Genomic DNA, 20,021 nt, shown 5'->3' on the forward strand with positions numbered 1-20,021 from the left:
TCCTAAACTAGGCTTCGCTGCGCTCAGGTCATATAAACACTTGAACATAGGTGAAAAATATACAACTCTGGCAAAACATTCTTATAACTCTTAGTGCTGTGACATAAAATGGTAGAGTAGGAAACTCATATAATTGAACATATTAGTGCAATCCTCTAGAATGAAGGGGTAAACCACACTTCAATAATATATTTAACATTTGTTTGGAGAAGTAAGGTCCTAAAATGTACACCCACTAAGACCTAGATTTGGAGTTTGGCGGTAGCCATGAAAACCAGCGTTAGAGGCTCCTAACGCTGGTTTTAGGCTACCGCCGGTATTTAGAGTCACTCAAAATAGGGTCTAACGCTCACTTTTCAGCCGCGACTTTTCCATACCGCAGATCCCCTTACGTCAATTGTGTATCCTATCTTTTCAATGGGATCTTCTTAACTCCGGTATTTAGAGTCGTGTCTGAAGTGAGCGTTAGACATCTAACGACAAAACTCCAGCCGCAGGAAAAAAGTCAGTAGTTAAGAGCTTTCTGGGCTAACGCCGGTTCATAAAGCTCTTAACTACTGTACTCTAAAGTACACTAACACCCATAAACTACCTATGTACCCCTAAACCGAGGTCCCCCCACATCGCCGCCACTCGATTAAATTTTTTTAACCCCTAATCTGCCGACCGCCACCTACGTTATCCTTATGTACCCCTAATCTGCTGCCCCTAACACCGCCGACCCCTGTATTATATTTATTAACCCCTAATCTGCCCCCCACAACGTCGCCGCCAGCTACCTACACTTATTAACCCCTAATCTGCCGAGCGGACCTGAGCGCTACTATAATAAAGTTATTAACCCCTAATCCGCCTCACTAACCCTATAATAAATAGTATTAACCCCTAATCTGCCCTCCCTAACATCGCCGACACCTAACTTCAATTATTACCCCCTAATCTGCCGACCGGAGCTCACCGCTATTCTAATAAATGTATTAACCCCTAAAGCTAAGTCTAACCCTAACACTAACACCCCCCTAAATTAAATATAATTTAAATCTAACTAAATAAATTAACTCTTATTAAATAAATTATTCCTATTTAAAGCTAAATACTTACCTGTAAAATAAATCCTAATATAGCTACAATATAAATTATATTTATTTTATAGCTATTTTAGGATTTATATTTATTTTACAGGTAACTTTGTATTTATTTTAACCAGGTACAATAGCTATTAAATAGTTAAGAACTATTTAATAGCTAAAATAGTTAAAATAATTACAAATTTACCTGTAAAAGAAATCCTAAACTAAGTTACAATTAAAACTAACACTATACTATCAATAAATTAATTAAATAAACTACCTACAATTACCTACAATTAACCTAACACTACACTATCAATAAATTAATTAAATACAATTGCTACAAATAAATACAATTAAATAAACTTGCTAAAGTACAAAAAATAAAAAAGAACTAAGTTACAAAAAATAAAAAAATATCTACAAACATAAGAAAAATATTACAACAATTTTAAACTAATTACACCTACTCTAAGCCCCCTAATAAAACATTAAAGCCCCCCAAAATAAAAAATGCCCTACCCTATTCTAAATTACTAAAGTTAAAAGCTCTTTTACCTTACCAGCCCTGAACAGGGCCCTTTGCGGGGCATGCCCCAAGAAGTTCAGCTCTTTTGCCTGTAAAAAAAAAAACATACAATACCCCCCCAACATTACAACCCACCACCCACATACCCCTAATCTAACCCAAACCCCCCTTAAATAAACCTAACACTAAGCCCCTGAAGATCATCCTACCTTGTCTTCACCTCACCAGGTATCACCGATCCGTCCTGGCTCCAAAATCTTCATCCAACCCAAGCGGGGGTTGGCGATCCATCATCCGGTGCCTGAAGAGGTCCAGAAGAGGCTCCAAAGTCTTCATCCTATCCGGGAAGAAGAGGCGATCCGGACCGGCAACCATCTTGATCCAAGCGGCATCTTCTATCTTCATCCGATGACGACCGGCTCCATCCTGAAGACCTCCACCGCGAACCCATCTTCTTCCGGCGACGTCCAACTGCAGAATGACGGTTCCTTTAAGGGACGTCATCCAAGATGGCGTCCCTCGAATTCCGATTGGCTGATAGGATTCTATCAGCCAATCGGACTTAAGGTAGGAATATTCTGATTGGCTGATGGAATCAGCCAATCAGAATCAAGTTCAATCCGATTGGCTGATCCAATCAGCCAATCAGATTGAGCTTGCATTCTATTGGCTGTTCCGATCAGCCAATAGAATGCGAGCTCAATCTGATTGGCTGATTGGCCAATCGGATTGAACTTGATGGAGCCTCTTCTGGACCTCTTCAGGCACCGGATGATGGATCGCCAACCCCCGCTTGGGTTGGATGAAGATTTTGGAGCCAGGACGGATCGGTGATACCTGGTGAGGTGAAGACAAGGTAGGATGATCTTCAGGGGCTTAGTGTTAGGTTTATTTAAGGGGGGTTTGGGTTAGATTAGGGGTATGTGAGTGGTGGGTTGTAATGTTGGGGGGGGTATTGTATGTTTTTTTTTTACAGGCAAAAGAGCTGAACTTCTTGGGGCATGCTCCGCAAAGGGCCCTGTTCAGGGCTGGTAAGGTAAAAGAGCTTTTAACTTTAGTAATTCAGAATAGGGTAGGGCATTTTTTATTTTGGGGGGCTTTGTTGTTTTATTAGGGGGCTTAGAGTAGGTGTAATTAGTTTAAAATTGTTGTAATATTTTTCTTATGTTTGTAGATATTTTTTTTATTTTTTGTAACTTAGTTCTTTTTTATTTTTTGTACTTTAGCTAGATTTTTTAATTGTATTTATTTGTAGCAATTGTATTTAATTAATTTATTGATAGTGTAGTGTTAGGTTAATTGTAGGTAATTGTAGGTAGTTTATTTAATTAATTTATTGATAGTCTAGTGTTAGGTTTATTTGTAACTTAGGTTAGGATTTCTTTTACAGGTAAATTTGTAATTATTTTAACTATTTTAGCTATTAAATAGTTCTTAATTATTTAATAGCTATTGTACCTGGTTAAAATAAATACAAAGTTACCTGTAAAATAAATATAAATCCTAAAATAGCTATAATATAATTATAATTTATATTGTAGCTATATTAGGATTTATTTTACAGGTAAGTATTTAGCTTTAAATACGAATAATTTATTTAATAAGAGTTAATTAATTTCGTTAGATTTAAATTATATTTAACTTAGGGGGGTGTTAGTATTAGGGTTAGACTTAGCTTTAGGGGTTAATACATTTATTAGAATAGCGGCGAGATTCGGTCGGCAGATTAGGGGTTAATAATTGAAGTTAGGTGTCGGCGATGTTAGGGAGGGCAGATTAGGGGTTAATACTATTTATGATAGGGTTAGTGAGGTGGATTAGGGGTTAATAACTTTATTATAATAGCGGTGCGGTCCGGTCGGCAGATTAGGGGTTAATAAGTGTAGGCAGGTGGAGGCGACGTTGTGGGGGGCAGATTAGGGGTTAATAAATATAATATAGGGGTCGGCGATGTTAGGGCAGCAGATTAGGGGTACATAGGGATAATGTAAGTAGCGGCGGTTTACGGATCGGCAGATTAGGGGTTAATAATAATATGCAGGGGTCAGCGATAGCGGGGGCGGCAGATTAGGGGTTAATAAGTGTAAGGTTAGGGGTGTTTAGACTCGGGGTACATGTTAGAGTGTTAAGTGCAGACGTCGGGAGGGTTACCGCATAGCAAACAATGGGGCTGCGTTAGGAGCTGAACGCGGCTTTTTTGCAGGTGTTAGGTTTTTTTCAGCTCAAACAGCCCCATTGTTTCCTATGGGAGAATCGTGCACGAGCACGTTTTTGAGGCTGGCGGCGTCCGTAAGCAACTCTGGTATCGAGAGTTGAAGCTGCGTTAAAAATGCTCTACGCTCCTTTTTTGGAGCCTAACGCAGCCTTTATGTGGACTCTCAATACCAGAGTTATTTTTATGGTGCGGCCAGTAAAACGCGGGCGTTAGTTTTTCGGGTCGTTACCGACAAAACTCCAAATCTAGCCGTAAGAAAACTAAATGTGTATTTATTACAGACCTGGTTGGCAAACCTGTAGGAAACAAGCTTGGCAGGTCATAAAAGCAACAGCACATGGAATAGTATAGGGACCTAGAATGGAATAGTCTTAACACAAAAGTTAGAGCCATCAACTTGAAGGTGTATCTAGTAACATTTCAAGATCGTTTTTAACTCGGGGGCTGTATAACATCTCACATAGGGGGTGCAAACCTTAGGGACATCTAAATCACTTAAACTAGTTGTGTGTCCGTATAGGGTTCATTAATCAAACCTGCAGAAAAAAAGAAATGTGAAGGACAGTAACAGAAATCAAGAAACAGGTTTAAAATACTCATCAGTCATTGACATCTGTTTCATCTTCTCCATGGGTAGGTCTGGCAGGACCCATAGCAAAGCTGTATCTTTTGGCAGGGGCAGACCGTTGCGGAAGAGAACCCCATTCTAATGCAGAAGGCCGTAAAATGGAAGATGATGAGGATGGTCGCACAGGATCTTTCTGTGTGGGAGGATCTTCCCTTGGGTCTTGAAGATTCTGGGTAATCCAGCCTTTGAGTAGAAGATGACCTTTATCCGGGGTATCAGCAGTATAGAGACGACCATCTTTATGGATAAGGAGTTTAGTGGGGTAACCCCACCTGTATTTGATTCCTTGTTGCCTCAGTAATTTCGTGACCTCTCGAAATAACCCTCTCTTCTGGATCGTGAATTGTGACAAATCAGGGAATATCTGAATATTCCTGAATTTTTCGGGCAAAACTGGGCGCTGAAACATAGCTTTAATAATTTGTTCCTTATAAGTAAAGAAATGAAATCTAGCTATCACATCGCGAGGCTTCTCGCTAGGTACATTTCTTCCTTTAGGGAGCCTGTGAACTCTATCTACCAAGGTCTCGTTTGAAAAGCCAGCCGGCCGGAGTATGTCACAAAGTTCTGTAAGAAAAGCACACAGCTCAGAAGATGGGACCTCCTCCCCCTAAACCTCAAGTTATTCCTTCGAGACCGGTCTTCCATGTCGGCCATTTTTGTTTCAATGGAGTCTAGCATATCAACTAGAATTTGGGAGTGATTCGCCAGGTTGCTCTGCTCCACTGTGAGGTCCTCCTGTTTTCTCTCAAGAATATCAATGCGCTCACTAATAGCACCTATATCTTTACGTAAATCAGATGCAGAGGTTTTCATGGCTTTGGTGAGGGTGTCTTGAAGAGAGTTTAATCTTTCAGTGAGTGTAGATACTATGTCTGAAGCTGCAGACTCCGCCATGGTGTTTGGCGGATGGGAATCGCACTCCTCGCTAGTATTTATTTCCATGTGATGCTGAGAAGTAATAGGGCTGTCTGAAGCCTTGTCTGCTCCTGTTTTTAATTTAAAGTGGTCAGCCACCGACTTTCTGTATTCACTAGGGTTAGCGGCTTTCCGCCTTGCCCCCTGTGGCATGTTATAGGTAGCATCTGTGTGATATGAGAAGAGGCAGGTGGTTGAAAATAAAAAAACACCTTAGAAAAGTGTGAAAAACTTCTGGGTCCTATAACATAAATATATGCGAGAGGTGAGGAAGTTATGACCACTATAAACTAACGGTCGAGATCAATCCCTATTTATGAGTCACTGTAATAGGTCCCTGGCCCAACGGACCACTATAGCATTAACATTGTGTGTGTCTGTTTTTTCACTTATTAACTTCCTTATGTGTGAGGAATGAGGGGCTCACTGGGGCAGCTCAGATATGTGAGGGCTCAACGGGTTAAGTTATTTTTTTCTCTTTTTTTTTTTTTTTTTTTTTGAAATATTGAAGGTTTTGAGGAATCTTGTGGGTAAACAAATCTTGTTCAGTTGCTACCTAATTATACCAAAGATCTGCTTATGGAAGTAATGGTTACCCCACAAATATAGTTAGGGCAAAGTTCTCAGGGCTGATCTGAGCCAAGCTATCAGAGAGGCCTCAGGAGGAGTGAATAGGCTTAGGGCAGTGCACTTCCCAATGCTTCGTAAGTCCCGTGTCCCGTGACCCGCCTGTGAGGCCCTCTGTGTACCCTGAGCTTACCCTCTGGAACAGCACTACAGTCCGTGATGTCTGCCGAGTAGAAGCCAGTAGATGTGACCAAGTGGTGTTTCGCTCTCCCACCAGGGAGATACAACGGCAATCCGGCGCGGGTGCTCCGATGTAGCCCAGACTAAGGCCGCGCCACTCTGAGGGAAGAGATAGAAGGCCGCCCAGCAAAATGGCGGATTGTCGCGCCAAAACTCAGAGGTGCTCGGGGCAGCGGTATGTAGCGGTAAGTAGTCTAGATTTGAGCAGTAAGAGTTGCGGTGGCTCCCGCCGCCGGTGTAGGGGATGGGCAGAATAATCCCACAGCTCCCACAGTGGGTCCGGGCCAAAATCGGATAAAGTTTGGTTCCAAGTTCTCGGCAGCGGGCGAACTGGTCGAGCCGACTCCTGGACTGTGAGGTTATCAGAGGCCAATGCTCCGGAGTGGATCCCCAGCCCTCCGGAGCAGAGATAAAAGGTTTCTGATATTTAAAGTAATGAGCGGGCCGGCTTCCAGAGAGAGCGCTCAGTTGCGGCTATTAAATTCCAAATTTTTCCTTCAAAGCTGCAAGGTTGTTGTCTCTGAGCAGTATCAAATATGATTTTACTAAAAAATTTGATGTAGAAGGGCTGAAATAATACTTTTTAATGTCCAAATGCCCAGAGCTCTCACCCCTCACGTCTGTTCACACAGGCAGTTAACTCCGCCCCCCGGGATTTGTAATTTTTTACAGGTAAAAGAGCTGATTACTTTGGGGCAATGCCCCGCAAAACGCCCTATTTGTAATTTAGTGTAGGGTAGGGCTTTTTTTTATTTTGGGGTGGCATTTTTATTTTGTTAGGGGGAATTAGTTTAAAAACATTGTAATTTGTTTATTATTTTATGTAATTTAGTGTTTGTTTGTTTTTGTACTTTAGATAATTTTATTTAATTGTATTTACTTGTATTTAGTTTAGGGAATTAATTTAATTATAGTGTAGTGTTAGGTGTTATTGTAACTTAGGTTAGGTTTTATTTTTCAGGTACTTTTGTATTTATTTTAGCTAGGTAGTTTATTAAATAATTAATAACTATTTAGTAACTATTCTACCTAGTTAAAATAAATACAAACTTGCCTGCAAAATAAAAATAAACCCTAAACTAGATACAATGTAACTATTAGTTATATTGTAGCTATCTTAGGGTTTATTTTATAGGTAAGTATTTAGTTTTAAATAGGAATAATTTAGTTAATGATAGGAATTTTATTTATATTTATTTAAATTATATTTAAGTTAGGGGGTGTTAGGGTTAGACTTAGGTTTAGAGGTTAATAAATTTAGAATAGTGGCTGCGACATTGGGGGCGTCATATTAGGGATTAATAAATGTAGGTAGGTGGCGGCGATGTTAGGGTCGGCAGATTAGGGGTTAATAATATTTAACTAATTTTTGCGAGGTGGGAGTGCGGCGGTTTAGGGGTTAATATGTTTATTATAGTGGCGGCAACGTTGGGGGCAGCAGATTAGGGGTTAATAAATGTAGGTAGGTGGTGGCGACATAGGGGGCGGCAGATTAGGGGTTAATAAATGCAATGTAGGTGTCGGCGATGTTGGGGCAGCAGATTAGGGGTTAATAATTATAATGTAGGTGGCGGCGGTGTCTGGAGCGGCAGATTAGGGGTTAATGATTATAATGAAGGTGTCAGTGATGTTGGGGGTGGCAGATTAGGGGTTAATAAGTGTAAGATTAGGGGTGTTTAGACTTGGGGTTCATGTTAGGGTGTTAGATGTAGACATAAATTTGATTTCCCCTTTAGGAATCAATGTGGCTGCGTTAAAGATCTTTACGCTGCTTTTTGCCAGGTGTTAGACTTTTTTTCAGCTGGCTCTCCCCGTTAATTCCTATGGGGAAATCGTGCACGTTACACCAGCTCACCGCTAACGTAAGCAGCGCTGGTATTGGAGTGCGGTAAGGAGCAGAATTTTGCTTATCGCTCACTTCTTGTCTGGGTTGTAAAAACCCGTAATACCAGCGCTGTCTGTAAGTGAGCGGTTAGCATAAACTGCTCGTTAGCACCGCACAGCTCAAAATGAAAAACTCGTAATCTAGCCGATAGTTATTTCTTAACATGTATCTCTTTTTTTGTCTTAGGTGAATTGTAACTGTAAAACCTTAAAGGGACGGGACATGAAGCTCAATTTTTTTCTTTCATGATTCAGATAGAGAATACAATTTTAAAAAAGTTTCCAGTTTTCTTTTATTATCAAATTTGAATCTAGATAGGTAGCGTGCAATATCTAAACATGCACAGTTTTAATGACCTAATTTTGTGTGCATTTAAAGGGACTTTTAGTCAAAATGAAACTTTCATGATTCAGATAGGGCATATAATTTTAAACAACTTTACAATTTGCTTTTATCATCAAATTTGCTTTGCTAATTTCTAAGCCTTTGAAGGCCGCCTCTTATCTAAATGCATTGACAGTTTTTTACATGTGTATATGTGTACATTTAGTTCATATATATATATATATATATATATAACATTGTGCCCACACACATGGAGTTACTTATGAGAGGGCACTGATTTGGCTAAAATGCAAGTCTGTCAAAAGAACTGAAATAAGTGGGCAGTCTGCAAAGGCTTAGATACAAGGTATTCACAGGTAAAAAGTATATTAATATAAACGTGTAAATTATGCAAAACTAGACAATGGGTAATGAAGGGATAATCTATCTTTTTAAACAAATCTGGAGTAGACTGTCCCTTTAAGTGTAATTGTCACATATAAGTTTTTGTGTGTTTTTTTTTAAATTTATTTAATTTTAATTCCAAAATAAATTACATGAGCTCCTATTGTCCTTAGGAATCTATACTATAATCACTTTTGTAACACTTCCGTTGGTGTCGACAGTTGCGCACTCATCCTCAAAGGAATATTGGCTGCACGAGGCAGCCAAAAGAATCCACCTGGATTCATGTGGATTCCGAAAATGGCAGAGTGTTGAAAGAATCCACCACAGGTGCCTTTTTCGGAATCCACCTGGATGCAGCGTAGGCAAACGAAGTCTTAAAAAAACACACACAAAAAACAAGCAAGGCCTGCACGAAATAACAAAAAAAACATATAACCGCCTGCAAGAAATAAAAAAAAAAACTAAATAAAAAACCCTAACTGCCCGCACGAAGTAGAACAAAGAAAAACTAACCTCCCGCACAAAGTATTAACAAACTAAACCGCCAACCCCCACATCGCAAAATAATAAAGTAATTAACCCCTAATCCACAAATTAAACATGCAAATAACATAATTAAAATATTAACCCCTAAACAGCCAACCCCCACATCACAATAAACCTAATTAACCTATTAACCCCTAAACCGCCAACTCCCCACATCGCAATAAACCTAATGAACCTATTAAACCTTAAACCGCCAACCCCCCACATTGCAATAAACCTAATGAACTTATTAACCCCAAAATTACCAAACCCTCACATCGCAATAAACCTAATTAACCTATTAACTCCTAAACCGCCAATCCCCCCTCAGCGCAAATAACTAATTTAATTACAAAGCCCCCTAACCTAACACCCCCTAAATTAACCCCAATTACATAATTAAGTTACAATTAAAATCCTAACATTAATTTAAAAATACCTAATTACAAAAAATTTATCTAAAATTGCAAAAAATAAAAAAGTCTAAAATGACAGAAAAAATAAACGAAATTATCAAAAATAAAAAAAGAAAGCTAATCCCTATGAAAATAAAAAAGCCCCCCCAAAATAAAAACACCCCCTAATCTAAACTACCAATAGCCCTTAAAAGGGCCTTTTGTAGAGCATTCTTAAACAGTTCTTTTACATTTTTAAATCAACCAATAGGATGAGAGCTACTGAAATCTTATTGGCTGATTTAAACAGCCAATAGGATTTCAGTCGCTCTAATCCTATTGGCTGATTTCAAAATTTCAGCCAATAGGAATACAAGGTACCCCAATTTGAATGCGGTACCTTGCATTCAATTTTCAGTGTACGACAGAGATTGGATTAAAAAGGAGCCTCCACACCACTTTGAACTACCGCCGCTGAGGACCACCACTCCGGATCCGCGCATCAGTGAAGCCAGCTCCGCACCTCTGCTCCGTGCCCCGTTCGCTCCGGATGAAGATAGTAGATGATGGAGCCGCCTGGAAGAAGACCTTCTCCGCCAGACTTCAGGAACGGTGAGTACCTTTTTGGGGCTTAGTCTTTTATTTTTTAGATTAGGGTTTTTTGGACTGTAAAAGAGCTGATTGCCCTTTTAAGGGCAGCAAAAGAACTAAATGCCCTTTTAAGAGCAATGTCCATACAAATGCCCCTTTAGGGGCAATGGGTAGCTTAAGTTTTTTTAGACTTAGTTTTTTTTATTTTGGGGGTTGGTTGGGTGGGGGGGTTTACTGTTAGTGGGGTAATTGGTAATTTTTTTAGGACAAAGAGCTGTTTAACTTAGGGAAATGCCATACAAAAGCCCTTTTAAGGGCTATTGGTAGTTTAGTATTAGATTAAGGGGTGTTTTTATTTTGGGAGGATTTCTTATTTTTATTGGGGTATTAGTTTAGGTTTAAATGTTTTATTTTGGATAGCTTTGTTTATTTTTTTCTGTAATTTTACATTTTTTATTTTTTGTAATATCACTTTTGGGGTTTGTAATTTTTTAAACATAGACTGCCCTCTTATATATAAAAAGATTAAGAATCAATATGGTTATCTGTTTTGTCCATCTTATATAATTGATAAAGTTATATGAAGTCACTTATTATTACCACTCCTTGGGAATCATTCTGTGGCTTTCCTGCTTATTGATTAATTACTGTCCATATGCAATGTTAACAATGCTAGCAAGCTAAATATATTTAAATGTAGTTTTCAGTAGTTTAGCTATTATTAAAGTGTCATTAAATACTAAAACAATGCTAGATTTAACAATATATTCAAAGAAAAGATTAGCCTAAGAATGATATGTAGATGCATTTAAAAAAAATATTAGTTTTTTAAATATTGAAGAAAATATTTAACATTTTAGTTTTTATAAACTAGTCGGTGCTACCATGTTGTGTTATTTATTTATTTATTTTGAAGTTAACAAAACTCAGAGAAAGTCAAATTAAATACATTATAATGTACCTGCCCTGTGCTACAGCAAAGGCTCATTGTGTCTTGGGTCAGCACCTGATACAGACAGGGATACAGTATTATTATTTAGTCTAGAGAGTGCTGGCTAGGCAGTATCTTTAGCCATTCAGGTGTACGATGGAGCCATTCAGGAGTTAATGCAGATATGTTATGGGCAATTTAGCATTCAGTTGAGCATTGTGCTCCATCAATAGTTTTGTCAAGTGAAAGGCCTCTTTTTCCTTCGCTTGATTCCAAATTCTTTTGCCCATTCGACTTCTCATTCATCGCTTTTAAATAGTGCAGCAGAAATACTTTCGCTAGCTCCAGTGGTAATTCACTTGTTGAATAGTGATGGACAAGCTGAATCAAAATCTAATAATGCCCCAAAAGATCAACACGTTAATAATAAAGATATTCCAAAAGTATGCTGAGGGAATGTTGGCCAACTTCGGAAAAGGCATTGAGCTTTGACAGCAATGACACCCTATCTGGCTTTGCTTTGACGTGGGTTATTGGTCACTAAAAGAATGTAAATTTATTAACCCGTACCTGGTGAATTGTGGCCCACTGGGCATTATTTTAATACCAGCTATGTCCCTCTAACAAATGACTGACAAAGACTTGCAAATGAAAAACATATTTTCCTATGTGCCCACTCATGTAAATATATTAGAAGACCCTATTATATAGTGATTTACCACAGTATTGTGATATGGAGATGGCTTTGACAGTGCAGGCTAGATAATTAACAGGAGCTAAGTAATATTTCACCAAATAAGTAGAAGCAGTTATAATATAAATGTATATTCTATGCTAATTAAAAACTTGTTCTCATTGAAACCTGCAAGAGGTATAACGCTAGTAAGGTTTAATTGCTTCTTTAACTTTTAATCTTGAATCCTGTGCTCCCCTTCCAGACAGCACACACAAGCAAAACTGCCATGGCACAATTTTCATCCTCTCCTGCCTTGTAGGCCTAGTTATGTTGGGCGGGAACGAGAATGAAGAGCAGCACGCACTGTAACTTTGACTATTAACATAATTTTTTTTATGGTATATCATTACTGGTACACAGAGCTTGTACGCCATGAATGAATTAAGCAGATTTGGTCTGTAAAAGCTCTGCAAAAACATTAATGAGCACTGCAGTACCTTTCAGAAGCATTGTGTTTTGGTAGCAATGTTTGAACATCTTAATGTTCAAATAGGGATATGGACATGATGAAGAGCCGTTGTTATTGCAAAACACTGTCAATATGTTGAAAGAATGGGACATATTAAACGGGGTTGATAAATGCAAGAAAGGTCTTCAATACACTGCTGCACAATTTTCTACACCAGTGATGGGCAATTAGTGACTTGGCAGAAACATTCTGCCCATGGAGGTGTTCCCTATATCCTCTTATTTGGAGCAAGAAAGCATGTCCATTTTTGTTTCCATATAACATATATCAACCATCATATCCTTTGTTCCTGGCAAGATGCTGGGGTGAGCTAATCAGACAGATGGTAAAGCAATACTGCTTCATTTTCCACTGTGCTGTGAGGAGGAGTATTGTGTGTAACAATGAGCTATTTACAAGTTAATTGTTCCCTGTTAACCCTGTCATATAATGTGGGCTGGCTTTGTTTCTATATATCATTGGTGGCTATTTCAGAAGCAAAATGCATACTAAGATGGCTCCCTCTTTCTGGCTAATTCACTTGTTTATGATCTTTATCAACTTCTTTATACCTTGGTCATTTTGTGTACAGTGCTTCACAGCTGATTTTTCTAGATAAAATTGTTTTTAATGCCAGACAATGCTATACTCTTGCGTACCATATTGTTAAAGGCACATTCTAGTCAAAATTTAACTTTCATGATTCAGATAGGGCATTCTATTTTAAACAACTTTCCAATTTACTTTTATCAACAAATTTGCTTTGTTCTCTAGGGCTAAATTTATCATTCAAATTCACCTATATTTTCTCCTAAAAGTTCTCATGAAAAATAATGCTCCTATTTATCATTCAAAAATGTGCCTAAAATTGGGCAAGTTTGACTATAAAATTCTCCTACTCTGTTCTCACTCTCCTTGGAGAACACATTCTCCAAAAAAAAAAAAAAAAGGTTAAATTAGATCCTTTTAGTCGTATTTCATATAGTTCTCCTCATTAATTCTCCTAGTTACAAATGTATCATTTATATTCTTCTGTGGAGGACTGAAAGTTCTCCTGCAAGTTCCTGCATTTAAGTTCTCCGTAACTACAGTGAAGAACAGCATTAGAAATCTATTCTCTACCAGTTGTAAAATCAGTTACAAAAAAAAAGGGCTCTACAAGGTGCAAAAATGATCTATAGCAAAGCGCAATAATAATGGCTATTGGAGTACAATAATAATTTATGTTGGCGTTATAAAAAAAATATAATGGAGCATCAAAATAATATATAACAGAGCACAAAAATTATATCTATTGGGGCATAAAAATAAGATAAAAAAAGCGCTAAAATTGAAGCACAAAAACAATGAAAAGGTAGATGTATTTTCTTACATGACAGTTTATTGAAGAGGGGCGTTAACAAAGTTACTAGGAAGGCTGTATAAATATTTCTATTGGCTTATATATGACTGACATGGAGATTAGTTGCTTATTTTCAGGGATAAATAAGGCGCAGATACTAATCAGATTAGAGAAATGTATTATTAGTTCTCCTCAGCTCTCCTATGGAGAAAAAAACAACTTTTTTATGATAAATATGGTCGCACAAGTTCACCTCTCCAAAGAAGAGCTGCACAGAACTGATAGGAGAACAGAAATGATTGATAAATTGAGTCCTGGGTATTCTTTATTGAAAGCTAAACCTAGGTAGGCTCATATGCTAATTTCTAAGCCCTTAAAACCACCTCTTATCTCAGTGCATTTTGACAGTTTTTACAGCTAGACAGTGCTCGTTCATATGTACCATATAGATAACATTGTGCTCACTCCTGTGGATTTACCTTTGAGTCAGCACTGATTGTCTGTCAAAATAACTGAGATAAGGGGGCAGTCTGCAGAGGCTTAGATACAAGGTAATCACAAAGGTAAAAAAGTATGTTAATAGTATTGATTATGCAAAACTAGAGAATGGGTAATAAAGGGATTATCTATCTTTCTAAACAATAAAAATTGTGGAGTAGACCGTCTATTTGAATATACCAGGTACAGTGTTATGTTAACAATGATTTGTTTTTTTTACTCAAGGGGCTCGATTTATCAATCAAGGGTGGACAGCGTCGTATATGTTCGCCCCTGTCCACCCGAGCTCTCCTCTGGCGAGCAGCAATCCGCGGCCGGAATTTAACATTGCAATCCCGCACTCTGCTTGCTTACAGTCAAAAACGCACGGGCAGGAGCTGTCAATCTCCCTGGTTGGACAAGACCGGGGAGATTCAAATTTTCCACCTAAGAAGAAGAGAAGAGGGTAGGGAAGCAGTGGCTTGATCATAGGGAGGAGAAGGGCTTGATCATAGGGAGGAGAATGGATTAATCATAGGGAGGAGAAGGGCTTGATCATAGGGAGGAGAAGGGCTTGATCATAGGGAGGAGAAGGACTTGATCATAGGGAGAAGGGCTTGATCATAGGGAGGAGAAGGGCTTGCCAGCCCAGATAGCTTTCAATCATCGAGTCCTAGGTCTTACGCATTTCGGCTATGCCTTACTCATAGACCCTAGTCCTTCACTCTCAATCAATTTATAGACAAAACTCATAACCCCACCTCCCCACACTGTAAATTCAAGACATACATTTAGTTCAAAGTGACAATATATCATAAATTGCAGAGAAAAAATTACATAAAGAAATAAATTGTCTACCATAACAAGAAACTTACTCATATTATAGACATGTAATTTGATATACAGGAATTAATATTAATGTGTATCTCATTATTTCATGTGATAAGGGCGAATTTATAAACAGTATACATATGGCAAAAAAAGGGAAATATATATAACACTTAAAGACTTATTGTCCCTCTATCATTCTATCTTAAAAGACATAAAACCCAATTTTTTTATTTCACGATTTAGATAGAACATAACATTTTAAACAACTTTCTAATTTACTTCTATTATCAAATTATCTTAGTTTTCTTGTTATCCTTTGTGGAAAATCAGAAATGTAAACTCAAGAGTGTGCACGTGTCTGCAGCACTATATAGTAGGAGTTTTGCAACAATGTTATACATTAGCAGGGGCACTAGATGGCAGCACTATTTCCTGTCATGTAGTGCTTCAGGCATGTGCACGCTACCTACCTAGGTATCTCTTCAACAAAGAATAACATGAGAATGAAACAAATTTGATAATAGAAGTAAATTGGAAACTTTTTAAAAATTGTGTCCTTTATCTGAATCATGAAAGAAAATTTTGGGGTTTAATGTCCCTTTAAAGCCATGGGGTACCCGTGTACGTAAGGTGAATATCCAGAAAGCTTCACTTTTTTGAGTAAAGCTTCCATATCTCCTCCTCTAAGGGGGTGTTTAATCTGTTCTAAGACACACCATTTAAATGTATGTGTGTCACCAAAATAATACAGAATAAAATGGGATGCGAGGGCTGAACAGTGATCTAATCTATCAATATCATTCAGATGTTCTCTAATTCTTTCTTGTGCCAGATGGGTAGAGCACCCCACATATTGAAGATTACATTGATGGCACCATGCCAAGTATATAATAAACAAAGACCTGCAATTGGTACATGAGTACATATTATATACCTTTTGTGTGACAGCAGATTTCTACAGTATGCTCACATGCTTTACATGTGCATCCAACTAGATAAGTTTGACATATTATGTTTGTGATCCTTAATTAAACTGGGAGCGAGAATATTACCCAAGGACAAAACATAGACTCTTCAGTACAGTCTAATGCGTATAAATTGTCCTTTGGCTAATTTGTATCATACAAGCCACTGCTGACTATCACCTAGATTACGTGTTTTGCGCTAAACAGGGTGCGAAAATAACACCAAAAAATTACGAGTTACTGAAAAGTCTCCTTGTGCTGTGCATTATGGTGCGTTAAGCCTTATACCGCACAAAAGCCAAGGGCTGAGTTTACGTGCTTGTGCACGCTTTTCCCCATAGACATCAATGGGGAAAAAGTGTTAGATACAAAAACACCTGCAATCGCCGAATGCATACCGTCGTAACGCAAACCCATTGATGGGGAAAAGAAAGTTATGTTGAAACCTAACACCCTAACATAAACCCCTAGTCTAAATACCCCTATTCCTCTGCTTTCCGACATCGCTGACACTAATAAAAGTTATTAACCCCTATTCCACTGCCCCCGACATCACCAACACTAATAAGTTATTTACCCCATTCCACCGCCCCCGACATCGCCGACACTAACAAAAGTTATTTACCCCTATTCCGCCACCTCCCCGACATCGCCGACACCTAAATAAACATATTAACCCCTAAACCGCCAGTCCCCCACATCGCCAACACTATAATAAAGTATTAACCCCTAAACCTCCAGACCCCACATCATGTTCAAATCAGCTAATAGGATTTCAGTAAATATCATCCTATTGGCTCTTTTGAACAGCCAATAGGATTTAAGAAGATCTCATTCTATAGTCTGATTTGAATTTCAAGAATCAAATCAGCCAATAGGAATGCAAGGTACGCCATTTTGAAACGAGTACCTTGCATTCAACTTCAGTGATCTTATGAAGAGGACGCTCCGTGCAGGATGTCATTGCCCTCCAGGATAGCTCTGCTCGACGTCCCTGAGATGGATGAAGGTGTCGCCGCCTGGATGAAGACTTCAGCCGCCTGGATGAAGATGGATGTCCGGACTTCAGGAACCGTGAGTAGATTTTACGGGGTTAGTGTTAGGTTTTTTTACATTTTTGGGGGTGTTTTTTTTTTTTTAGAATAGGGCTTTGGGCACTTGTAAAAGAGCTGAATGCCCCTTTAAGGGCAGTAAAAGAGCTGAATGCCCTTTTAAGGGCAATGCCCATACAAATGCCCCTTTAGGGGCAATGGGTATTTTAGGATTTTTTAGAGTTAGGTTTACTTTTAGGGGGGATTAGTAATTTTTTATGGTAAAATAGCTGTTTAACTTAGGGCAATGCCCTGCAAAAGGCCCTTTTAAGGGCTATTGGTAGTTTATTGTAGGTTAGGGTGTTTTTTTATTTTGGGGGGCTTTTTTATTTTTATAGGGCTATTAGATTAGGTGTACTTGTTTTTATTTTTGATAATTTTGTTTATTATTTTTTGTAAGCTTAGAGGTTTTTTATTTTTCGTAATTTAGTGTTTATTATTTTTTCTAATGTTAGATTTTTTTAATTTTTTTGTAGTGTTAGGTTTTTTTTAATTTAGGTTTTTAATTGGTAGGTTTTTTTAATTTTATTAGAATAGTAATGTTAGGTTAATTTTTTTTAGTTTAAACTTAGTTTTCTTTTTATTTCACAGGTAAGTTTTTATTTTTTTAAAGATAGTTGTATTGTAATTTTAATTTAAAGTTAGGGGGTATTAGGTTTAGGGGTTAATAGTTTAATTTAGTGTTTTGCGATGTGGGGGGCCGGCGGTTTAGGGGTTAATAGGTTTAGTTTAGTAGTTACGATGGGGGGGCTGGAGTTTTATTATAGTGTTGGCGATGTGGAGGGCGGCGGTTTAGTTTAGTAGTTACGATGGGGGGGCTGGAGTTTTATTATAGTGTTTTATGGAGCTTTATTATAGTGTTGGCGATGTGGAGGGCGGCGGTTTAGGGGTTAATAGGTTTATTTAGGTGTCGGCGATGACGGGGAATGGCGGATTAGGGGTTAATTAATTTATATTCATGTCAGGGTGCGGCGGATTAGGGGTTAATAGGTTTATTTAGTGTTGGGGCGGCGGATTCGGGGAAAATAGGTTTATTTAACAGTCGCGATGTTGGTGGGCGGCAGATTAGGGGTTAATAGGTATAATATAGTGTTGGCTATGTGGGAGGACAAGGGGTTTAAGGGTTAATAGGTAGTTTATGGGTGTTCGTGTACTTTGTAACAGTTTAGTTATGAGTTTTGTGAAACATTTTTATTACACAAAATCCATAACTACTGGTCTCAGGTGGTGGTATGGCTCGTGTCGGTATAGGCTGTAATGCAAGCATTTTAGCCGAAATGCACTACCTGTAATACAGGCGCTATGAAAATCCCGCACTCAAACGTCATTTGAGTGTGGAATGGATGTTGCGTTACAGGCTAAAATGCTTGCGGTATAGCTATACCGCCGCGACTCGTAATATGTGTTCCGGGTCATTCTATGCGCAATGGCCAATTTTTCAGCGGTATAGCTGTACCGCAAAACTTGTAATCTAGCCGTATTTGAGGTGAGGTATTTGAATGCTGGTGCAGAAAAACAGTAGTAACTGTTACTAGAAACATTTTTGCTAATAGATGTATATTGCAAAAATGCTTCTATTTAAAATGTATATTTCAATGTTAACTTTTTTGTCCTGTTAATGGTTCTGCATGTAAACAAACTATATTTGTAATTAAAGCCTTACACAAAGTATTCCTGGGACACAACTTCTGCATTTCCTCAAAGCTAAGTATACTGAATATGAACTTGAGAATGTTTTCAGGTTTGATACAACATAAGGTCATTCCTGGGCACCTTTTGCTGGTTTAGGTCCTAACTTAAACCTAATCTGCTAGCTTGACTATTTGTAAACCTTACATCTAGAGGGAAACAGCTACTTATTCTAAATGTAATGCATCTGAACAGGAAATCAATAAGCAGATATTTAACCAAGTAATCTTCAGCTAAAGCTCAAATATAAATGAAAGGGTTATAGGTTGATTTGTATATTGCTTTAGATTTTTTTTCTAACGTAATTTAATTTGAAAATTAGTGCATAATATATAATCATTACTTCATCTCCCACATCTCTTACTAAAGAAATGGGGGCAGGAAGCTGTTGTGATCATATATGCACTTACACAAACACAAGTCTTCTATATGAGCAGTAACCATATCTTATGTTTGCATCTATTTCTGTTTAATAGCTCAGCGGCTTATTTTTGAGCACTCATTAATATCTATAACAAAAATGTATGTCAGTCCTGTCTTTTGAAGCAAAATGTTCAGCTTACTACAAATTCATTTATCATTTTGTTTTCTTAACTTTAGGTGATCGTCTTGTCCACAAGACTTCTGAAACCGATTGACATTCCTGAATTGCTGTTTGCAACAGACCGGCTACACCCAGACATTGGCATTTGATTGTTTATCTTTCAGCAGATGAGTGATATTCCTGGGTTAAAATCACATCTTCCTTTATTTTAAAATGTTTATTTTAATGGTTAATTGCAATAAGATGCCCTGATGTGCAAACTTGTAATTCATTATTAGGGTGTGTGGATTTCATTCCAATTCATTTGGAACTGTTTTCTCTGTTTAACTTTTTTTTTCTAATGTGCTTTAACTTGCCTCTTATTATCTCCTGTTCTTTGCTTCTGGCAAATTAGTACAATTAAAAGAGATTGATTAAAAAGCATTGCTTGTTTTAATTTAAGAGAGACACGTTAATATTATGTAACACTTGCTTAATATGCAGGAATCTGATGTTACAAGATGTACATTTTAAGAATGGTCATTGCTAGAAGGTAAAATAGTTTGTTCTCGGCATAAAACTTGTTCCTACAATTGTCAATTAAAATTAAAAAGCTGTTGAGAGATTTTCTTTATTAAATAAATATAATTAGTATTTACAGTAGAGGGGTTGGATTGGAAATGTTTATATTAA

At 37.9% G+C, this 20,021-nt stretch overlaps 1 protein-coding gene across 2 annotated transcripts in view; it reads left to right on the top strand.

Moving 5' to 3' along the window:
- SCFD2 (sec1 family domain containing 2) overlaps positions 1 to 19,769 on the top strand; it is a 1,435,497-nt gene extending 1,415,728 nt beyond the window's left edge. For both annotated transcript variants that reach the window (XM_053703972.1, XM_053703973.1), the window contains one exon: positions 19,406 to 19,769. In XM_053703972.1, coding sequence (XP_053559947.1) covers positions 19,406 to 19,498 — 93 coding nt within the window. In that variant the 3' untranslated portion in view covers positions 19,499 to 19,769. The remainder of the gene's footprint in view (positions 1 to 19,405) is intronic.
- Positions 19,770 to 20,021: the final 252 nt, after the last annotated feature.

Source organism: Bombina bombina, chromosome 2 (assembly GCF_027579735.1).
Source record: "Bombina bombina isolate aBomBom1 chromosome 2, aBomBom1.pri, whole genome shotgun sequence".
Classification (NCBI taxonomy): Eukaryota; Metazoa; Chordata; class Amphibia; order Anura; family Bombinatoridae; genus Bombina; species Bombina bombina.